The 25000-nt window shown below is 48.6% G+C and overlaps 1 protein-coding gene across 1 annotated transcript in view; it reads left to right on the forward strand.

Annotated features, from left to right (window-relative positions):
- The window catches only part of LOC140368294 (protein bicaudal D homolog 1-like), a 51252-nt gene that overhangs the window by 5075 nt on the left and 21177 nt on the right, over nucleotides 1-25000 (forward strand). The window contains exons 2-4 of the mRNA XM_072455267.1: nucleotides 5450-5662; nucleotides 21955-22107; nucleotides 23398-23702. Of these exons, the coding sequence (XP_072311368.1) occupies nucleotides 5450-5662; nucleotides 21955-22107; nucleotides 23398-23702 (671 nt within the window). The remainder of the gene's footprint in view (nucleotides 1-5449; nucleotides 5663-21954; nucleotides 22108-23397; nucleotides 23703-25000) is intronic.

Below are 25000 nucleotides of genomic sequence, written 5' to 3' on the forward strand. Positions count from 1 at the left end.
GAGAGAGCGTGAGGGAGCGTGAAGGAGCGAGAGGGAGCGTGAAGGAGCGTGAAGGAGCGAGAGGGAGCGAGAGGGAGCGAGAGGGAGCATGAAGGAGCAAGATGGAGCGAGAGGGGAAAGAGAGAGAGAGAGCGTGAGGGAGCGTGAGGGAGCGTGAAGGAGCGAGAGGGAGCGAGAGGGAGCGTGAGGGAGCGTGAAGGAGTGTGAAGGAGCGAAAGGTGGCGAGAGAGAGCGTGAAGGAACGAGAGGGAGCGTGAAGGAGCGAGATGGAACGAGAGGGGAAAGAGAGAGAGAGCGTGAGGGAGCGTGAAGGAGCGAGAGGGGAAAGAGAGAGAGAGTGCGAGGGAGCGTGAAGGAGCGAGAGGGAGCGTGAAGGAGTGTGAAGGAGCGAGATGTAGCGAGAGGGAGCGTGAAGGAGCGAGAGGGAGCGTGAGGGAGCTTGAATGAGTGTGAAGGAGCGAGAGGTAGTGAGAGGGAACGTGAAAGAGCGAGAGGGAGCGTGAAGGAGCAAGATGGAGCGAGAGGGGAAAGAGAGAGAGAGAGAGCGTGAGGGAGCGTGAAGGAGCGAGAGGGAGCGAGAGGGAGCGTGAAGGAGTGTGAAGAAGCGAGAGGGAGCGTGAAGGAGCGAGAGGGGAAAGAGAGAGAGAGTGTGAGGGAGCGTGAAAGAGCGAGAGGGAGCGTGAAGGAGTGTGAAGGAGCGAGATGTAGCGAGAGGGAGCGTGAAGGAGCGAGAGGGAGCGTGAAGGAGTGTGAAGGAGCGAGATGTAGCGAGAGGGAGCGTGAAGGAGCGAGAGGGAGCAAGAGGGAGCGTGAAGGAGTGAGGGAGCGTGAGAGAGCGTGAGGGAGCGTGAAGGAGCGAGAGGGAGCGTGAAGGAGCGAGAGGGAGCGTGAAGGAGCGTGAAGGAGCGAGAGGGAGCGAGAGGGAGCGAGAGGGAGCGTGAAGGAGCAAGATGGAGCGAGAGGGGAAAGAGAGAGAGAGAGCGTGAGGGAGCGTGAGGGAGCGTGAAGGAGCGAGAGGGAGCGAGAGGGAGCGTGAGGGAGCGTGAAGGAGTGTGAAGGAGCGAAAGGTGGCGAGAGAGAGCGTGAAGGAACGAGAGGGAGCGAGAGGGAGCGTGAAGGAGCGAGATGGAACGAGAGGGGAAAGAGAGAGAGAGCGTGAGGGAGCGTGAAGGAGCGAGATGGAACGAGAGGGGAAAGAGAGAGAGAGCAAGAGGGAGCGTGAAGGAGTGTGAAGGAGCGAGATGTAGCGAGAGGGAGCGTGAAGGAGCGAGAGGGAGCGAGAGGGAGCGTGAAGGAGCGAGAGGGAGCATGAAGGAGCGTTAAGGAGCGAGAGGGAGCGAGAGGGAGCGTGAGGGAGCGTGAAGGAGTGTGAAGGAGCGAGATGTAGCGAGAGGGAGCGTGAAGGAGCGAGAGGGAGCGAGAGGGAGCGTGAAGGAGCGAGAGGGAGCATGAAGGAGCGAGAGGGAGCGAGAGGGAGCGAGAGGGAGCGAGAGGGAGCGAGAGGGAGCGTGAAGGAGTGTGAAGGAGCAAGAGGTGCGAGAGGGGAAAGAGAGAGAGAGAGCGTGAGGGAGCGTGAAGAAGCGAGAGAGAGCGAGAGGGAGTGTGAAGGAGCGAGAGGGAGCGTAAAGGAGCGAGAGGGAGTGTGAAGGAGCGAGAGGTGAAAGAGAGGGAGCGTGAAGGAACGAGAGGGAGCGAGAGGGAGCGTGAAGGAGCGAGATGGAACGAGAGGGGAAAGAGAGAGAGAGCAAGAGGGAGCGTGAAGGAGTGTGAAGGAGCGAGATGTAGCGAGAGGGAGCGAGAGGGAGCGTGAAGGAGCAAGATGGAGCGAGAGGGGAAAGAGAGAGAGAGAGCGTGATGGAGCGTGAGGGAGCGTGAAGGAGCGAGAGGGAGCGAGAGGGAGCGTGAGGGAGCGTGAAGGAGTGTGAAGGAGCGAAAGGTGGCGAGAGAGAGCGTGAAGGAACGAGAGGGAGCGTGAAGGAGCGAGATGGAACGAGAGGGGAAAGAGAGAGAGAGCGTGAGGGAGCGTGAAGGAGCGAGAGGGGAAAGAGAGAGAGAGTGCGAGGGAGCGTGAAGGAGCGAGAGGGAGCGTGAAGGAGTGTGAAGGAGCGAGATGTAGCGAGAGGGAGCGTGAAGGAGCGAGAGGGAGCGTGAGGGAGCTTGAATGAGTGTGAAGGAGCGAGAGGTAGTGAGAGGGAACGTGAAAGAGCGAGAGGGAGCGTGAAGGAGCAAGATGGAGCGAGAGGGGAAAGAGAGAGAGAGAGAGCGTGAGGGAGCGTGAAGGAGCGAGAGGGAGCGAGAGGGAGCGTGAAGGAGTGTGAAGAAGCGAGAGGGAGCGTGAAGGAGCGAGAGGGGAAAGAGAGAGAGTGTGAGGGAGCGTGAAAGTGCGAGAGGGAGCGTGAAGGAGTGTGAAGGAGCGAGATGTAGCGAGAGGGAGCGTGAAGGAGCGAGAGGGAGCGTGAAGGAGTGTGAAGGAGCGAGATGTAGCGAGAGGGAGCGTGAAGGAGCGAGAGGGAGCAAGAGGGAGCGTGAAGGAGTGAGGGAGCGTGAGAGAGCGTGAGGGAGCGTGAAGGAGCGAGAGGGAGCGTGAAGGAGCGAGAGGGAGCGTGAAGGAGCGTGAAGGAGCGAGAGGGAGCGAGAGGGAGCGAGAGGGAGCGAGAGGGAGCGTGAAGGAGCAAGATGGAGCGAGAGGGGAAAGAGAGAGAGAGAGCGTGAGGGAGCGTGAGGGAGCGTGAAGGAGCGAGAGGGAGCGAGAGGGAGCGTGAGGGAGCGTGAAGGAGTGTGAAGGAGCGAAAGGTGGCGAGAGAGAGCGTGAAGGAACGAGAGGGAGCGAGAGGGAGCGTGAAGGAGCGAGATGGAAGGAGAGGGGAAAGAGAGAGAGAGCGTGAGGGAGCGTGAAGGAGCGAGATGGAACGAGAGGGGAAAGAGAGAGAGAGCAAGAGGGAGCGTGAAGGAGTGTGAAGGAGCGAGATGTAGCGAGAGGGAGCGTGAAGGAGCGAGAGGGAGCGAGAGGGAGCGTGAAGGAGCGAGAGGGAGCATGAAGGAGCGTTGAGGAGCGAGAGGGAGCGAGAGGGAGTGTGAGGGAGCGTGAAGGAGTGTGAAGGAGCGAGATGTAGCGAGAGGGAGCGTGAAGGAGCGAGAGGGAGCGAGAGGGAGCGTGAAGGAGCGAGAGGGAGCATGAAGGAGCGAGAGGGAGCGAGAGGGAGCGAGAGGGAGCGAGAGGGAGCGAGAGGGAGCGTGAAGGAGTGTGAAGGAGCAAGAGGTGCGAGAGGGGAAAGAGAGAGAGAGAGCGTGAGGGAGCGTGAAGAAGCGAGAGAGAGCGAGAGGGAGTGTGAAGGAGCGAGAGGGAGCGTAAAGGAGCGAGAGGGAGTGTGAAGGAGCGAGAGGTGAAAGAGAGGGAGCGTGAAGGAACGAGAGGGAGCGAGAGGGAGCGTGAAGGAGTGAGATGGAACGAGAGGGGAAAGAGAGAGAGAGCGTGAGGGAGCGTGAAGGAGCGAGAGGGAGCGTGAGGGAGTGTGAAGGAGCGAGAGGGAGCGTGAACGAGTGTGAAGGAGCGAGATGTAGCGAGAGGGAGCGTGAAGGAGCGAGAGGGACCGAGAGGGAGCGTGAAGGAGTGAGAGGGACCGAGAGGGAGTGTGAAGAAGCGAGAGGGAGCGTTAAGGAGCGAGAGGGAGCGAGAGGGAGCGTGAAGGAGCGAGAGGGAGCGTGACGGAGCGAGAGTGAGCGAGAGGGAGCGTGAAGGAGCAAGAGGGAGCGAGGGGAGTGTGAAGGAGCGAGAGGGAGCGTGAAGGAGTGAGAGGGAGCGTGAAGGAGCGAGAGGCAGCATGAAGGAGCGAGAGGGAGCGTGAAGGAGTGACAGGGAGCGTGAGGGAGCGTGAAGGAGCGAGAGGGAGCGTTAAGGAGCGAGAGGGAGCGAGAGGGAGCGTTAAGGAGCGAGAGGGAGCGAGAGGGAGCGTGAAGGAGCGAGATGGAACGAGAGGGGAAAGAGAGAGAGAGCAAGAGGGAGCGTGAAGGAGTGTGAAGGAGCGAGATGTAGCGAGAGGGAGCGTGAAGGAGCGAGAGGGAGTGAGAGGGAGCGTGAAGGAGCGAGAGGGAGCATGAAGGAGCGTTAAGGAGCGAGAGGGAGCGAGAGGGAGCGTGAGGGAGCGTGAAGGAGTGTGAAGGAGCGAGATGTAGCGAGAGGGAGCGTGAAGGAGCGAGAGGGAGCGAGAGGGAGCGTGAAGGAGCGAGAGGGAGCATGAAGGAGCGTTAAGGAGCGAGAGGGAGCGAGAGGGAGCGAGAGGGAGCGAGAGGGAGCGAGAGGGAGCGTGAAGGAGTGTGAAGGAGCAAGAGGTGCGAGAGGGGAAAGAGAGAGAGAGAGCGTGAGGGAGCGTGAAGAAGCGAGAGAGAGCGAGAGGGAGTGTGAAGGAGCGAGAGGGAGCGTAAAGGAGCGAGAGGGAGTGTGAAGGAGCGAGAGGTGAAAGAGAGGGAGCGTGAAGGAACGAGAGGGAGCGAGAGGGAGCGTGAAGGAGCGAGATGGAACGAGAGGGGAAAGAGAGAGAGAGCGTGAGGGAGCGTGAAGGAGCGAGAGGGAGCGTGAGGGAGTGTGAAGGAGCGAGAGGGAGCGTGAACGAGTGTGAAGGAGCGAGATGTAGCGAGAGGGAGCGTGAAGGAGCGAGAGGGACCGAGAGGGAGCGTGAAGGAGTGAGAGGGACCGAGAGGGAGTGTGAAGGAGCGAGAGGGAGCGTTAAGGAGCGAGAGGGAGCGAGAGGGAGCGTGAAGGAGCGAGAGGGAGCGTGACGGAGCGAGAGTGAGCGAGAGGGAGCGTGAAGGAGCAAGAGGGAGCGAGGGGAGTGTGAAGGAGCGAGAGGGAGCGTGAAGGAGTGAGAGGGAGCGTGAAGGAGCGAGAGGCAGCATGAAGGAGCGAGAGGGAGCGTGAAGGAGTGACAGGGAGCGTGAGGGAGCGTGAAGGAGCGAGAGGGAGCGTTAAGGAGCGAGAGGGAGCGAGAGGGAGCGTGAAGGAGCGAGAGGGAGCGTTACGGAGCGAGAGGTAGCGAGAGGGAGTGTGAAAGAGCGAGAGGGAGTGTGAAGGAGCGAGAGGGAGTGTGAAGGAGCGAGAGGGAGCGTGAATGAGCGAGAGGGAGCGAGAGGGAGCGTGAAGGAGCAAGAGGGAGCATGAAGGAGCAAGAGGGAGCGAGAGGGAGTGTGAAGGAGCGAGAGGGAGTGTGAAGGAGCGAGAGGGAGTGTGAAGGAGCGAGAGGGAGTGTGAAGGAGCGAGAGGGAGCGAGAGGGAGCGTGAAGGAGCGAGAGGGAGCGAAAGGGAGCGTGAAGGAGCGAGAGGGAGTGTGAAGGAGCGAGAGGGAGCCGGGGGGGAGCGAGAAGAAAACAATGTCTCAGGTTGACTCCAGCTCCTCTGGTGGTGGGACATGATCACATGACTCTCACACGGCTCGCGTCATGTGATGTCACTCAGGCCTTTAGCCACGCCTCCTCCACCCAGCGGCGAGTGGCCCAGGACAGCGAGAGCAACGAGGAGAACCTCCTGCAGGAGGCGGCCTCCAAAGAAGCCTACTACATGAGGCGCCTCCTGGAGCTGCAGCTCCACCTGAAGGAGCAGAGGGCCAGGGCAGCGAGCGGCCTGGAGGAGAGGCAGAGGCAGAGGGAGGCGGAGCAGGAGCTGCGAGAGGTACTACACACTACACTACACACTACACACTACACACTACACACTACACCACACTACACACTACACACTACACACTACACTACACACTACACACTACACACTACACTACACACTACACTACACACTACACACTACACTACATACTGCACTACACACTACACACTACACACTACATTACACTACACACTACACACCACACTACACACTACACACTACACTACACACTACACTACACTACACTACACTACACACTACACTACACACTACACTACACTACACTACACTACACACTACACTACACACTACACACTACACACTGCACACTACACTACATACTACACTACACACTACACACTACACACTACACTACACTACACACTACACACTACACTACACTACACACTACACACTACACTACACACTACACTACACTACACTACACTACACTACACTACACACTACACTACACACTACACACTACACTACACACTACACACTACACTACATACTACACTACACACTACACACTACACACTACACACTACACACTACACTACACACTACACACTACACTACACTACACTACACACTACACACTACACTACACACTACACTACATACTACACTACACACTACACTACACTACACACTACACACTACACTACACACTACACACTACACTACACACTACACTACACACTACACACTACACTACACACTACACACTACACTACACACTACACTACACACTACACACTACACTACATACTACACTACACACTACACACTACACACTACACACTACACACTACACACTACACTACACACTACACACTACACTACACACTACACACTACACACTACACACTACACACTACACACTACACTACACACTACACACTACACTACACTACACACTACACTACATACTACACTACACACTACACACTACACACTACACTACACTACACACTACACACTACACACTACACACTACACTACACACTACACTACACTACACTACACACTACACACTACACTACACACTACACACTACACACTACACTACACACTACACTACACACTACACACTACACACTACACTACATACTACACTACACACTACACACTACACACTACACTACACTACACACTACACTACACACTACACTACACTACACACTACACACTACACTACACACTACACTACACTACACACTACACTACACACTACACACTACACACTACACACTACACACTACACTACACTACACACTACACACTACACACTACACTACACACTACACACTACACACTACACTACACACTACAAACTACACACTACACTACACACTACAAACTACACTACACACTACACTACACACTACACACTACACTACACACTACACACTACACACTACACTACACACTACACACTACACTACACACTACACTACACACTACACACTACACTACACACTACACTACACACTACACTACACACTACACACTACATACTACACTACACACTACACACTACACACTACACTACACTACACACTACACACTACACACTACACTACACACTACACACCACACACTACACACTACACACTACACACTACACACTACACACTACACTACACACTACACTACACACTACACACTACACTACACACTACACACTACACACTACACTACACACTACACACTACACTACACACTACACACTACACTACACACTACACTACACACTACACTACACACTACACACTACATACTACACTACACACTACACACCACACACCACACACTACACACTACACACTACACACTACACTACACACTACACTACACACTACACACTACACACTACACTACACACTACACACCACACACTACACACTACACACTACACACTACACACTACACTACACTACACACTACACACTACACTACACACTACACACTACACACTACACACTACACTACACACTACACACTACACACTACACACTACACACTACACTACACTACACACTACACACTACACACTACACTACACTACACACTACACACTACACTACACTACACACTACACTACACACTACACTACACACTACACTACACTACACACTACACACTACACACTACACTACACTACACACTACACTACACTACACACTACACTACACTACACACTACACACTACACTACACTACACACTACACTACACTACACACTACACTACACTACACTACACACTACACACTACATACTACACTACACTACACACTACACACTACACTACACACTACACTACACACTACACACTACACACTACACTACACACTACACACTACACACTACACTACACACTACACACTACACACTACATACTACACTACACACTACACACTACACTACACTACACACTACACACTACACACTACACTACACACTACACACTACACACTACACACTACACACTACACACTACACTACACTACACACTACACACTACACTACACACTACACTACACACTACACACTACACACTACACTACACACTACACACTACACACTACACTACACACTACACACTACACACTACACACTACACACTACACTACACTACACACTACACACTACACACTACACACTACATACTACACTACACACTACATACTACACTACACACTACACACTACACTACACTACACACTACACTACACACTACACACTACACTACATACTACACACTACACTACACTACACACTACACACTACACACTACACACTACACTACACTACACACTACACTACACTACACACTACACTACACACTACACACTACACACTACACTACACCCTACACTACACTACACACTACACTACACTACACACTACACACTACACTACACTACACACTACACACTACACACTACACTACACACTACACACTACACACTACACTACACACTACACACTACACACTACACACTACACACTACACTACACTACACACTACACACTACACACTACACTACACTACACACTACACACTACACTACACTACATACTACACTACACACTACACACTACACTACACTACACACTACACACTACACTACACTACACTACACACTACACTACACACTACACTACACACTACACACTACACTACACTACACACTACACACTACACACTACACACTACACTACACTACACACTACACTACACACTACACACTACACACTACACTACACCCTACACTACACTACACACTACACACTACACTACACTACACACTACACTACACACTACACTACACACTACACTACACACTACACACTACACTACACACTACACACTACACACTACACTACACTACACACTACACACTACACACTACACTACACTACACACTACACTACACTACACACTACACACTACACTACACTACACACTACACACTACACACTACACACTACACTACACACTACACTACACACTACACACTACACACTACACTACACTACACACTACACTACACTACACTACACACTACACTACACTACACTACACACTACACACTACACACTACACACTACACACTACACACTACACTACACTACACACTACACACTACACACTACACTACACACTACACACTACACACTACACTACACTACACACTACACACTACACTACACTACACACTACACTACACACTACACACTACACTACACACTACACACTACACTACACACTACACACTACACTACATACTACACTACACACTACACACTACACACTACACTACACACTACACACTACACACTACACTACACTACACACTACACACTACACACTACACTACACACTACACTACATACTACACTACACACTACACTACACTACACACTACACACTACACTACACACTTCACACTACACTACACACTACACACTACACTACATACTACACTACACACTACACACTACACTACACACTACACTACACACTACACACTACACTACATACTACACTACACACTACACACTACACACTACACACTACACACTACACACTACACACTACACACTACACTACACACTACACTACACACTACACACTACACACTACACTACACTACACTACACACTACACTACATACTACACTACACACTACACACTACACACTACACACTACACTACACACTACACACTACACACTACACACTACACTACACACTACACTACACTACACTACACACTACACACTACACTACACACTACACACTACACTACACACTACACTACACACTACACTACACACTACACACTACACACTACACTACACACTACACACTACACACTACACACTACACTACACTACACACTACACACTACACTACACACTACACACTACACACTACACTACACTACACACTACACTACACACTACACACTACACACTACACACTACACACTACACTACACTACACACTACACACTACACTACACACTACACACTACACTACACACTACACTACACACTACACACTACACACTACACTACACACTACAAACTACACACTACACTACACACTACACTACACACTACACACTACACTACACACTACACACTACACACTACACTACACACTACACTACACACTACACACTACACTACACACTACACTACACACTACACACTACATACTACACTACACACTACACACTACACTACACTACACACTACACACTACACTACACACTACACACTACACACTACACACTACACTACACTACACACTACACACTACACTACACTACACACTACACTACACACTACACTACACACTACACACTACACTACACTACACTACACACTACACACTACACTACACTACACACTACACACTACACACTACACTACACACTACACTACACTACACACTACACACTACACACTACACACTACACTACACTACACACTACACACTACACACTACACTACACTACACACTACACACTACACTACACTACACACTACACTACACTACACACTACACTACACTACACTACACACTACACACTATACACTACACTACACACTACACACTACACACTACACACTACACTACACTACACACTACACACTACACACTACACTACACTACACACTACACACTACACACTACATACTACACACTACACACTACACACTACACTACACTACACTACACACTACACTACACACTACACACTACACTACATACTACACACTACACACTACACACTACACACTACACACTACACACTACACACTACACTACACACTAATAATAATAATAAAACTTTATTTATATAGTGCTTTTCAGTGACCCAAAGACTACACACTACACACTACACACTACACTACACACTACACTACACACTACACACTACACACTACACTACACACTACACACTACACTACACACTACACACTACACTACACTACACACTACACTACACACTACACACTACACTACACACTACACACTACACTACACACTACACTACACACTACACTACACACTACACTACACACTACACACTACACTACACACTACACACTACACTACACACTACACACTACACTACACACTACACTACACACTACACTACACACTACACTACACTACACTACACACTACACACTACACACTACACACTACACTACACTACACACTACACTACACACTACACTACACACTACACTACACTACACACTACACACTACACACTACACTACACTACACACTACACTACACTACACTACACACTACACTACACTACACACTACACACTACACACTACACTACACTACACACTACACTACACACTACACTACACTACACACTACACACTACACACTACACTACACTACACACTACACTACACTACACACTACACTACACTACACTACACTACACTACACACTACACACTACACACTACACTACACTACACACTACACTACACACTACACTACACACTACACTACACTACACACTACACACTACACTACACACTACACACTACACACTACACACTACACTACACACTAATAATAATAATAATAACTTTTATTTATATAGCGCTTTTCAGTGACCCAAAGACTACACACTACACACTACACTACACACTACACACTACACTACACACTACACTACACACTACACTACACACTACACTACACACTACACACTACACTACACACTACACACTACACTACACTACACACTACACACTACACACTACACTACACACTACACACTACACTACACACTACACTACACACTACACTACACACTACACTACACACTACACACTACACACTACACACTACACACTACACACTACACACTACACTACACACTACACTACACACTACACTACACACTACACACTACACACTACACTACACACTACACTACACACTACACACTACACTACACTACACACTACACACTACAAACTACACACTACACTACACACTACACACTACACTACACACTACACTACACACTACACACTACACACTACACTACACACTACACACTACACTACACACTACACACTACACACTACACACTACACACTACACACTACACTACACTACACACTACACTACACACTACACACTACACTACACACTACACTACACTACACTACACTACACACTACACACTACACACTACACTACACTACACACTACACACTACACTACACACTACACACTACACTACACACTACACACTACACTACACTACACACTACACTACACACTACACACTACACACTACACTACACCCTACACTACACTACACACTACACACTACACTACACTACACACTACACTACACACTACACTACACACTACACTACACACTACACACCACACTACACACTACACACTACACTACACTACACACTACACACTACACACTACACTACACTACACTACACTACACACTACACTACACTACACACTACACACTACACTACACTACACACTACACACTACACACTACACACTACACACTACACACTACACTACACTACACTACACACTACACACTACACTACACTACACTACACTACACTACACTACACTACACACTACACACTACACACTACACACTATACACTACACTACACACTACACTACACTACACACTACACTACACACTACACTACACTACACACTACACACTACACACTACACTACACTACACACTACACACTACACTACACTACACTACACTACACACTACACACTACACACTACACTACACACTACACACTACACTACACACTACACACTACACCACACTACACTACACACTACACTACACACTACACACTACACACTACACACTACACTACACACTACACACTACACTACACACTACACTACACACTACACACTACACTACACTACACACTACACACTACACACTACACACTACACACTACACTACACTACACACTACACACTACACTACACACTACACTACACACTACACTACACTACACACTACACACTACACACTACACACTACACTACACACTACACACTACTACACACTACACACTACACTACACTACACACTACACACTACACTACACACTACACTACACACTACACACTACACACTACACACTACACACTACACACTACACTACACTACACTACACACTACACACTACACTACACACTACACACTACACACTACACTACACTACACTACACACTACACTACACTACACTACACACTACACACTACACTACACTACACACTACACACTACACACTACACACTACACTACACTACACACTACACTACACTACACACTACACTACACTACACTACACACTACACACTACACACTACACACTACACACTACACACTACACTACACTACACACTACACTACACTACACACTACACTACACTACACTACACACTACACACTACACACTACACACTACACACTATACACTACACTACACACTACACACTACACTACACACTACACTACACACTACACACTACACACTACACACTACACTACACACTACACACTACACTACACACTACTCTACACTACACACTACACACTACACACTACACTACACTACACACTACACTACACTACACACTACACACTACACACTACACACTACACACTACACTACACTACACTACACACTACACTACACTACACTACACACTACACACTACACACTACACTACACTACACACTACACACTACACTACACACTACACTACACACTACACACTACACACTACACACTACACTACACTACACTACACACTACACACTACACTACACACTACACACTACACTACACTACACTACACTACACACTACACACTACACACTACACTACACTACACTACACACTACACTACACACTACACTACACTACACTACACACTACACACTACACACTACACTACACTACACACTACACACTACACTACACTACACACTACACTACACTACACTACACACTACACTACACTACACTACACACTACACACTACACTACACTACACACTACACACTACACACTACACTACACACTACACTACACACTACACACTACACACTACACACTACACACTACATACTACACTACACACTACACACTACACTGCACTACACACTACACTGCACTACACACTACACACTACACTACACTACACTACACACTACACTACACACTACACACTACACTACATACTACACACTACACACTACACACTACACACTACACACTACATACTACACTACACACTACACACTACACTGCACTACACACTACACACTACACTACACTACACTACACACTACACTACACACTACACACTACACTACATACTACACACTACACTACACTACACACTACACACTACACACTACACACTACACTACACACTACACTACACACTACACTACACACTACACACTACACACTACACTACACACTACACTACACACTACACACTACACACTACACTACACTACACACTACACACTACACTACACACTACACTACACACTACACTACACACTACACTACACACTACACACTACACACTACACACTACACACTACACTACACACTACACTACACACTACACTACACACTACACACTACACACTACACTACACACTACACTACACACTACACACTACACTACACTACACACTACACACTACACACTACACACTACACACTACACTACACACTACACACTACACACTACACACTACACTACACACTACACACTACACACTACACTACACACTACACACTACACACTACACACTACACACTACACACTACACACTCTACACTACACTACACACTACACTACACACTACACACTACACTACACACTACACACTACACTACACTACACTACACTACACACTACACACTACACACTACACTACACTACACACTACACACTACACTACACTACACACTACACTACACACTACACACTACACACTACACTACACACTACACTACACACTACACACTACACTACACACTACACACTACACACTACACTACACTACACACTACACACTACACACTACACACTACACACTACACTACACTACACTACACACTACTACACACTACACACTACACTACACTACACACTACACACTACACACTACACACTACACTACACTACACACTACACACTACACACTACACTACACTACACTACACTACACTACACTACACTACACACTACACACTAAACACTATACACTACACTACACACTACACACTACACTACACTACACACTACACACTACACACTACACTACACTACACACTACACACTACACACTACACACTACACTACACTACACACTACACTACACACTACACTACACTTCACACTACACACTACACTACACTATACACTACACTACACTACACACTACACTACACACTACACACTACACTACACACTACACACTACACTACACTACACTACACACTACACTACACTACACTACACACTACACACTACACTACACACTACACACTACACACTACACACTACACACTACACTACACACTACACTACACACTACACACTACACTACACTACACACTACACACTACACACTACACTACACTACACACTACACACTACACACTACACTACACTACACACTACACACTACACTACACACTACACTACACTACACACTACACACTACACACTACACACTACACTACACACTACACACTACACTACACTACACACTACACACTACACTACACACTACACTACACACTACACACTACACACTACACACTACACTACACTACACTACACTACACACTACACACTACACACTACACACTACACACTACACACTATACACTACACTACACACTACACTACACTACACTACACACTACACACTACACTACACTACACACTACACACTACACTACACTACACTACACTACACACTACACACTACACTACACTACACTACACACTACACTACACTACACTACACACTACACACTACACACTACACACTATACACTACACTACACACTACACACTACACACTACACACTACACTACACACTACACACTACACACTACACTACACACTACACACTACACACTACACACTACACTACACACTACACACTACACACTACACTACACACTACACACTACACACTACACTACACTACACTACACTACACACTACACTACACACTACACTACACACTACACACTACACTACACACTACACACTACACACTACACTACACTACACACTACACACTACACTACACACTACACACTACACTACACTACACACTACACACTACACACTACACTACACTACACTACACACTACACTACACACTACACTACACACTACACTACACTACACACTACACACTACACTACACTACACACTACACACTACACTACACTACACACTACACTACACTACACACTACACACTACACTACACTACACACTACACTACACTACACACTACACTACACTACACTACACTACACACTACACACTACACACTACACTACACACTACACACTACACACTACACACTACACACTACACACTACATACTACACTACACACTACACACTACACTGCACTACACACTACACACTACACTACACTACACTACACACTACACTACACACTACACACTACACTACATACTACACACTACACTACACTACACACTACACACTACACTACACACTACACACTACACACTACACACTACACTACACTACACTACACACTACACACTACACACTACATACTACACTACACACTACACACTACACTACACTACACACTACACACTACACTACACTACACTACACTACACTACACACTACACTACACACTACACACTACACTACACACTACACACTACACACTACACACTACACTACACACTAATAATAATAATAATAACTTTTATTTATATAGCGCTTTTCAGTGACCCAAAGACTACACACTACACACTACACACTACACTACACACTACACTACACACTACACTACACACTACACACTACACACTACACTACACACTACACACTACACTACACACTACACTACACTACACACTACACACTACACACTACACACTACACTACACACTACACACTACACTACACACTACACTACACACTACACTACACACTACACTACACACTACACTACACACTACACTACACACTACACACTACACACTACACACTACACTACACACTACACACTACACTACACTACACTACACACTACACACTACACACTACACTACACACTACACACTACACTACACACTACACTACACACTACACTACACACTACACTACACACTACACTACACACTACACTACACACTACACACTACACACTACACTACACACTACACACTACACTACACTACACTACACACTACACACTACACACTACACTACACTACACACTAATAATAATAATAATAACTTTTATTTATATAGCGCTTTTCAGTGACCCAAAGACTACACACTACACACTACACTACACACTACACACTACACACTACACACTACACTACACACTACACTACACACTACACACTACACTACACACTACACACTACACTACACTACACTACACACTACACACTACACACTACACACTACACTACACACTACACTACACACTACACTACACACTACACTACACACTACACACTACACTACACTACACACTACACACTACACACTACACTACACACTACACTACACACTACACTACACACTACACTACACACTACACTACACACTACACACTACACTACACACTACACTACACACTACACACTACACACTACACTACACTACACACTACACACTACACTAAACACTACACACTACACTACACACTACACACTACACACTACACTACACACTACACACTACACACTACACTACACACTACACACTACACTACACGCTACACACTACACACTACACTACACTACACACTACACTACACACTACACACTACACTACACACTACACACTACACTACACTACACTACACTACACTACACACTACACACTACACTACACTACACACTACACTACACTACACACTACACACTACACACTACACTACACACTACACACTACACACTACACTACACCCTACACTACACCACACACTACACTACACTACACACTACACTACACACTACACTACACACTACACTACACACTACACACTACACTACACACTACACACTACACACTACACTACACTACACACTACACACTACACACTACACACTACACTACACTACACTACACACTACACTACACTACACACTACACACTACACTACACTACACACTACACACTACACACTACACACTACACTACACACTACACACTACACTACACACTACACACTACACTACACTACACACTACACTACACTACACTACACTACACACTACACACTACACTACACTACACACTACACTACACTACACTACACACTACACACTACACACTACACACTATACACTACACTACACACTACACACTACACTACACTACACACTACACTACACACTACACACTACACTACACTACACACTACACTACACTACACACTACACACTACACTACACACTACACACTACACTACACACTACACTACACTACACTACACTACACTACACACTACACACTACACACTACACTACACTACACACTACACACTACACTACACACTACACTACACACTACACTACACTACACTACACTACACACTACACACTACACTACACTACACACTACACACTACACTACACACTACACACTACACTACACTACACACTACATTACACACTACACTACACTACACTACACACTACACACTACACACTACACTACACTACACACTACACTACACTACACACTACACTACACACTACACACTACACACTACACTACACTACACTACACACTACACTACACACTACACACTACACACTACACACTACACTACACTACACTACACACTACACACTACACTACACACTACACTACACACTACACACTACACACTACACTACACACTACACACTACACTACACTACACACTACACTACACTACACACTACACTACACTACACTACACACTACACACTACACTACACACTACACACTACACACTACACTACACACTACACACTACACACTACACTACACACTACACACTACACTACACACTACACACTACACACTACACACTACACAATACACACTACACACTACACACTACACTACACTACACTACACTACACACACACTACACACTACAAACTACACTACACACTACACACTACACACTACACACTAGACTACACACTACACACTACACACTACAAACACACACACTACACACTACACACTACACACTACACACACACACTACACACTACAAACACACACACTACACATCATGCTTTGGGGGAGGAAACATCACCACAGGGCTCAACATGGGGCGTGGCTGAAGATGGGGCGTGGTTGAAGATGGGGCGTGGCTGAACATGGGGCGTGGTTGAAGATGGGGCGTGGCTGAAGATGAGGCGTGGCCGAAGATGGGGCGTGGTTGAAGATGGGGCGTGGTTGAAGATGGGGCGTGGTTGAACATGGGGCGTGGCTGAACATGGGGCGTGGTTGAAGATGGGGCGTGGCTGAAGATGGGGCGTGGCTGAAGATGGGGCGTGGCTGAACATGGGGCGTGGCTGAAGATGGGGCGTGGTTGAAGATGGGGCGTGGCTGAAGATGGGGCGTGGCTGAACATGGGGCGTGGCTGAACATGGGGCGTGGGTGGTGTAAGATGGGGCGTGGCTGAACATGGGGCGTGGCTGAACATGGGGCGTGGCTGAAGATGGGGCGTGGCTGAAGATGGGGGGTGGCTGAAGATGGGGCGTGGTTGAAGATGGGGCGTGGCTGAAGATGGGGCGTGGCTGAAGATGGGGCGTGGTTGAAGATGGGGCGTGGTTGAAGATGGGGCGTGGCTGAACATGGGGCGTGGTTGAAGATGGGGCGTGGTTGAAGATGGGGCGTGGCTGAAGATGGGGCGTGGCCGAAGATGGGGCGTGGCCGAAGATGGGGCGTGGTTTAAGATGGGGCGTGGTTGAAGATGGGGCGTGGTTGAACATGGGGCGTGGCTGAACATGGGGTGTGGTTGAAGATGGGGCGTGGCTGAAGATGGGGCGTGGCTGAAGATGGGGCGTGGCTGAAGATGGGGCGTGGTTGAAGATGGGGCGTGGCTGAAGATGGGGCGTGGCTGAAGATGGGGCGTGGCTGAACATGGGGCGTGGTTGAAGATGGGGCGTGGCTGAACATGGGGCGTGGCTGAACATGGGGCGTGGCTGAAGATGGGGCGTGGCTGAAGATAGGGGGTGGCTGAACATGGGGCGTGGCTGAAGATGGGGCGTGGTTGAAGATGGGGCGTGGTTGAAGATGGGGCGTGGCTGAACATGGGGCGTGGTTGAAGATGGGGCGTGGGGCGTGGTTGAAGATGGGGCGTGGTTGAACATGGGGCGTGGCTGAACATGGGGCGTGGTTGAAGATTGGGCGTGGCTGAAGATGGGGCGTGGCTGAACATGGGGCGTGGCTGAAGATGGGGCGTGGTTGAAGATGGGGCGTGGCTGAAGATGGGGCGTGGCTGAACATGGGGCGTGGCTGAACATGGGGCGTGGTTGAAGATGGGGCGTGGCTGAACATGGGGCGTGGCTGAACATGGGGCGTGGCTGAAGATGGGGCGTGGCTGAAGATGGGGCGTGGTTGAAGATGGGGCGTGGCTGAAGATGGGGCGTGGCTGAAGATGGGGCGTGGCTGAAGATGGGGCGTGGTTGAAGATGGGGCGTGGCTGAAGATGGGGCATGGCTGAAGATGGGGCGTGGCTGAACATGGGGCGTGGCTGAAGATGGGGCGTGGCTGAAGATGGGGCGTGGCTGAACATGGTGCGTGGCTGAAGATGGGGCGTGGCTGAAGATGGGGCGTGGCTGAACATGGGGCGTGGTTGAAGATGGGGCGTGGCTGAAGATGGGGCGTGGCTGAACATGGGGCGTGGCTGAAGATGGGGCGTGGTTGAAGATGGGGCGTGGCTGAAGATGGGGCGTGGCTGAAGATGGGGCGTGGCTGAAGATGGGGCGTGGCTGAAGATGGGGCGTGGCTGAAGATAAACATGACGATGACCTGAAGCACACGCCCAGGAGAACCAGGGGGAGTGGCTCTGTGAGAAGCAGATCAAGGTTCTGGAGCGGTCCAGCCAGAAAAGAGGGAGCTGAAACTGTTGCTTAGCGACAGCCCTGAAAGCAGAAAGCTCTAGAGAAGATGTGTGTGGAGGAGAGGCCAGAATGCTGCTGCGGTGCAAACCTGCTCCAGGAAACACATATAAGACATATTCACAGTGATTTTCTCAGGTGTTCAAAGACTTTGCAACAATAACATATTAATAAATTATATAAAAATCATAGTATTTTTCACATTCCGTCTCTGTCAGTGGAACTGCACCTGCCATGAACCTGTCAGAGCCTCCATCATTGGGAGAACATGGCAGGTTATACTGTGCCCTGTGCCTCCACAGAAGAGCCAGGAGCTGGAGCTGCAGCGCGGCAGGCTCAGGGCGGAGCTGCAGGAGGCCAAGGCACGGGAGGTGCGGCTGCTGCAGGATTACAGCGAGCTCGAGGAGGAAAACATCTCGCTGCAGAAACTAGTGGCAACACTCAAGCACAACCAGGTAACGCAGCCGTGTTCAAACACTTGAACACGTTTAGCATTAAGTCTTAGATTGAAGCTTTTAATGTTGCATTGGCTCGTCATGTGTCGCACGTGTGTGATCGCTGCGTGTGCAGGTAACTGACTGATATGACATCATCACTCTGGGACGGCAGGTAACTGACTGATATGACATCATCACTCTGGGACGGCAGGTAACTGACTGATATGACATCATCACTCTGGGACGGCAGGTAACTGACTGATATGACATCATCACTCTGGGACGGCAGGTAACTGACTGATATGACATCATCACTCTGGGACGGCAGGTAACTGACTGATATGACATCATCACTCTGGGACGGCAGGTAACTGACTGATATGACATCATCACTCTGGGACGGCAGGTAACTGACTGATATGACATCATCACTCTGGGACGGCAGGTAACTGACTGATATGACATCATCACTCTGGGACGGCTCTCACTGAAGCAGCTCAAGCAGCATCGCAGCATCACAACAAGCTCAACTGTGTGTGTTGTGTTCGTGTGTTGTGTTGTGTTGTTGTGTTGTGTTGTTGTGTTGTGTTGTTGTGTTGTGTTGTGTTGTTGAGTGTTGTGTTGTTGTATTGTGTTGTTGTGTTGTGTTGTTGTGTTGTGTTGTTGTGTTGTGTTGTGTTGTTGTGTGCGTGTGTTGTGTTGTTGTGTTGTTGTGTTGTTGTGTTGTGTTGTTGTGTTGTGTTGTGTTGTGTGCGTGTGTTGTGTTGTTGTGTTGTTGTGTTGTGTTGTGTTGTTGTGTTGTGTGCGTGTGTTGTGTTGTTGTGTTGTGTGCATGTGTTGTTGTGTTGTGTTGTGTTGTTGTGTTGTTGTGTGCGTGTGTTGTGTTGTTGTGTTGTTGTGTTGTGTGCGTGTGTTGTGTTGTTGTGTTGTTGTGTGCATGTGTTGTGTTGTTGTGTTGTGTTGTGTTGTTGTGTGTGTTGTTGTGTGTTGTTGTTGAGTGTGTTGTGTTGTTGTGTTGTTGTGTTGTGTTGTTGTGTTGTGTTGTGTGCGTGTGTTGTGTTGTTGTGTTGTTGTGTTGTTGTGTTGTGTTGTTGTGTTGTGTGCGTGTGTTGTGTTGTGTTGTTGTGTGCATGTGTTGTGTTGTTGTGTTGTGTTGTGTGCGTGTGTTGTTGTGTTGTGTTGTTGTGTTGTGTTGTTGTGTTGTGTGCGTGTGTTGTGTTGTTGTTGTGTTGTTGTGTTGTGTTGTTGTGTTGCTGTGTTGTGTTGTTGAGTGTTGTTGTTGAGTGTGACGGCCTGTGTGCTGTGCAGGTGGAGTTTGAGGGCCTGAAACATGAGCTGAAGGTGGTGGAGGAGGAGGTGGAGGTGCTCCAGGTCCAGCTGCAGGAGGCGCTCAGGCTGAAGGAGCTGTCTGAGGCTCAGATGGAGGAGGCTCTGGAGGCCCTGAAGAACGAGCGGGAGCAGAAGAAGCTCCTGCGCAGGGAGCTGCTGCACCACCTCAGCATGTGTGACGTGGCCTACACGGGCTCAGCACACCTCCTGTTCACCTCCGCACCCCCGAGTGGAACGGGAACCCCCAACTCCTTACTGTCCCCCTCCTCTGAGGACGCAAACAGGTGAGACTCCTCCCCCAGAAGGACACTCGCTTCTTTCTCTTTGTGTCAATCAAAGGGACTTGGACTCGGACACGTCTGAGTATTGTGTGTTTCCCTCCATCTTCTTTTGTGTTTGTTCTTTTAGGTTGTGTTGTTGTAGTTCTTGTGTTACATTTACAAGAACCAAAGAGACACATTATAAACCCACAAGAAGAGGGCGTGGCCTTTGGACACAAAGATAAAGATGGTCAAAGGAAGTGTGTTTAGTGTGTGCTCCACCAGAAGGCGTGGCCTTCTGCATTATATGTGCTCCACCAGGGGGCGTGGCCTTCTGCATTATATGTGCTCCACCAGGGGGCGTGGCCTTCTGCATTATATGTGCTCCACCAGGGGGCGTGGCCTTCTGCATTATATGTGCTCCACCAGGGGGCGTGGCCTTCTGTATTATATGTGCTCCACCAGGGGGCGTGGCCTTCTGCATTATATGTGCTCCACCAGGGGGCGTGGCCTTCTGCATTATATGTGCTCCACCAGGGGGCGTGGCCTTCTGCATTATATGTGCTCCACCAGGGGGCGTGGCCTTCTGTATTATATGTGCTCCACCAGGGGGCGTGGCCTTCTGCATTATATGTGCTCCACCAGAAGGCGTGGCCTTCTGCATTATATGTGCTCCACCAGGGGGCGTGGCCTTCTGCATTATATGTGCTCCACCAGGGGGCGTGGCCTTCTGCAATATATGTGCTCCACCAGGGGGCGTGGCCTTCTGCATTATATGTGCTCCACCAGGGGGCGTGGCCTTCTGCAATATATGTGCTCCACCAGGGGGCGTGGCCTTCTGCATTATATGTGCTCCACCAGAAGGCGTGGCCTTCTGCATTATATGTGCTCCACCAGGGGGCGTGGCCTTCTGCATTATATGTGCTCCACCAGGGGGCGTGGCCTTCTGCAATATATGTGCTCCACCAGGGGGCGTGGCCTTCTGCATTATATGTGCTCCACCAGGGGGCGTGGCCTTCTGCAATATATGTGCTCCACCAGGGGGCGTGGCCTTCTGCATTATATGTGCTCCACCAGGGGGCGTGGCCTTCTGCATTATATGTGCTCCACCAGGGGGCGTGGCCTTCTGCATTATATGTGCTCCACCAGGGGGCGTGGCCTTCTGCAATATAGACCAGAGCCTTTCGTTTGTTTCACTCACATGTTTGTGTCATAGTTTAGACCTGGTTTAGACATAATGAGGAGCGATGTTGGTAAATCTTTCACCAAAATCTAATGTAGCGTCATGTGACCTCAAAGTGTGTCAAAGTGGAGGAGGGGTC

Source organism: Eucyclogobius newberryi, unplaced genomic scaffold (assembly GCF_026437365.1).
Source record: "Eucyclogobius newberryi isolate DKJ021-1_F unplaced genomic scaffold, fEucNew1.0.hap1 SCAF_2, whole genome shotgun sequence".
Lineage (NCBI taxonomy): Eukaryota > Metazoa > Chordata > Actinopteri > Gobiiformes > Gobiidae > Eucyclogobius > Eucyclogobius newberryi.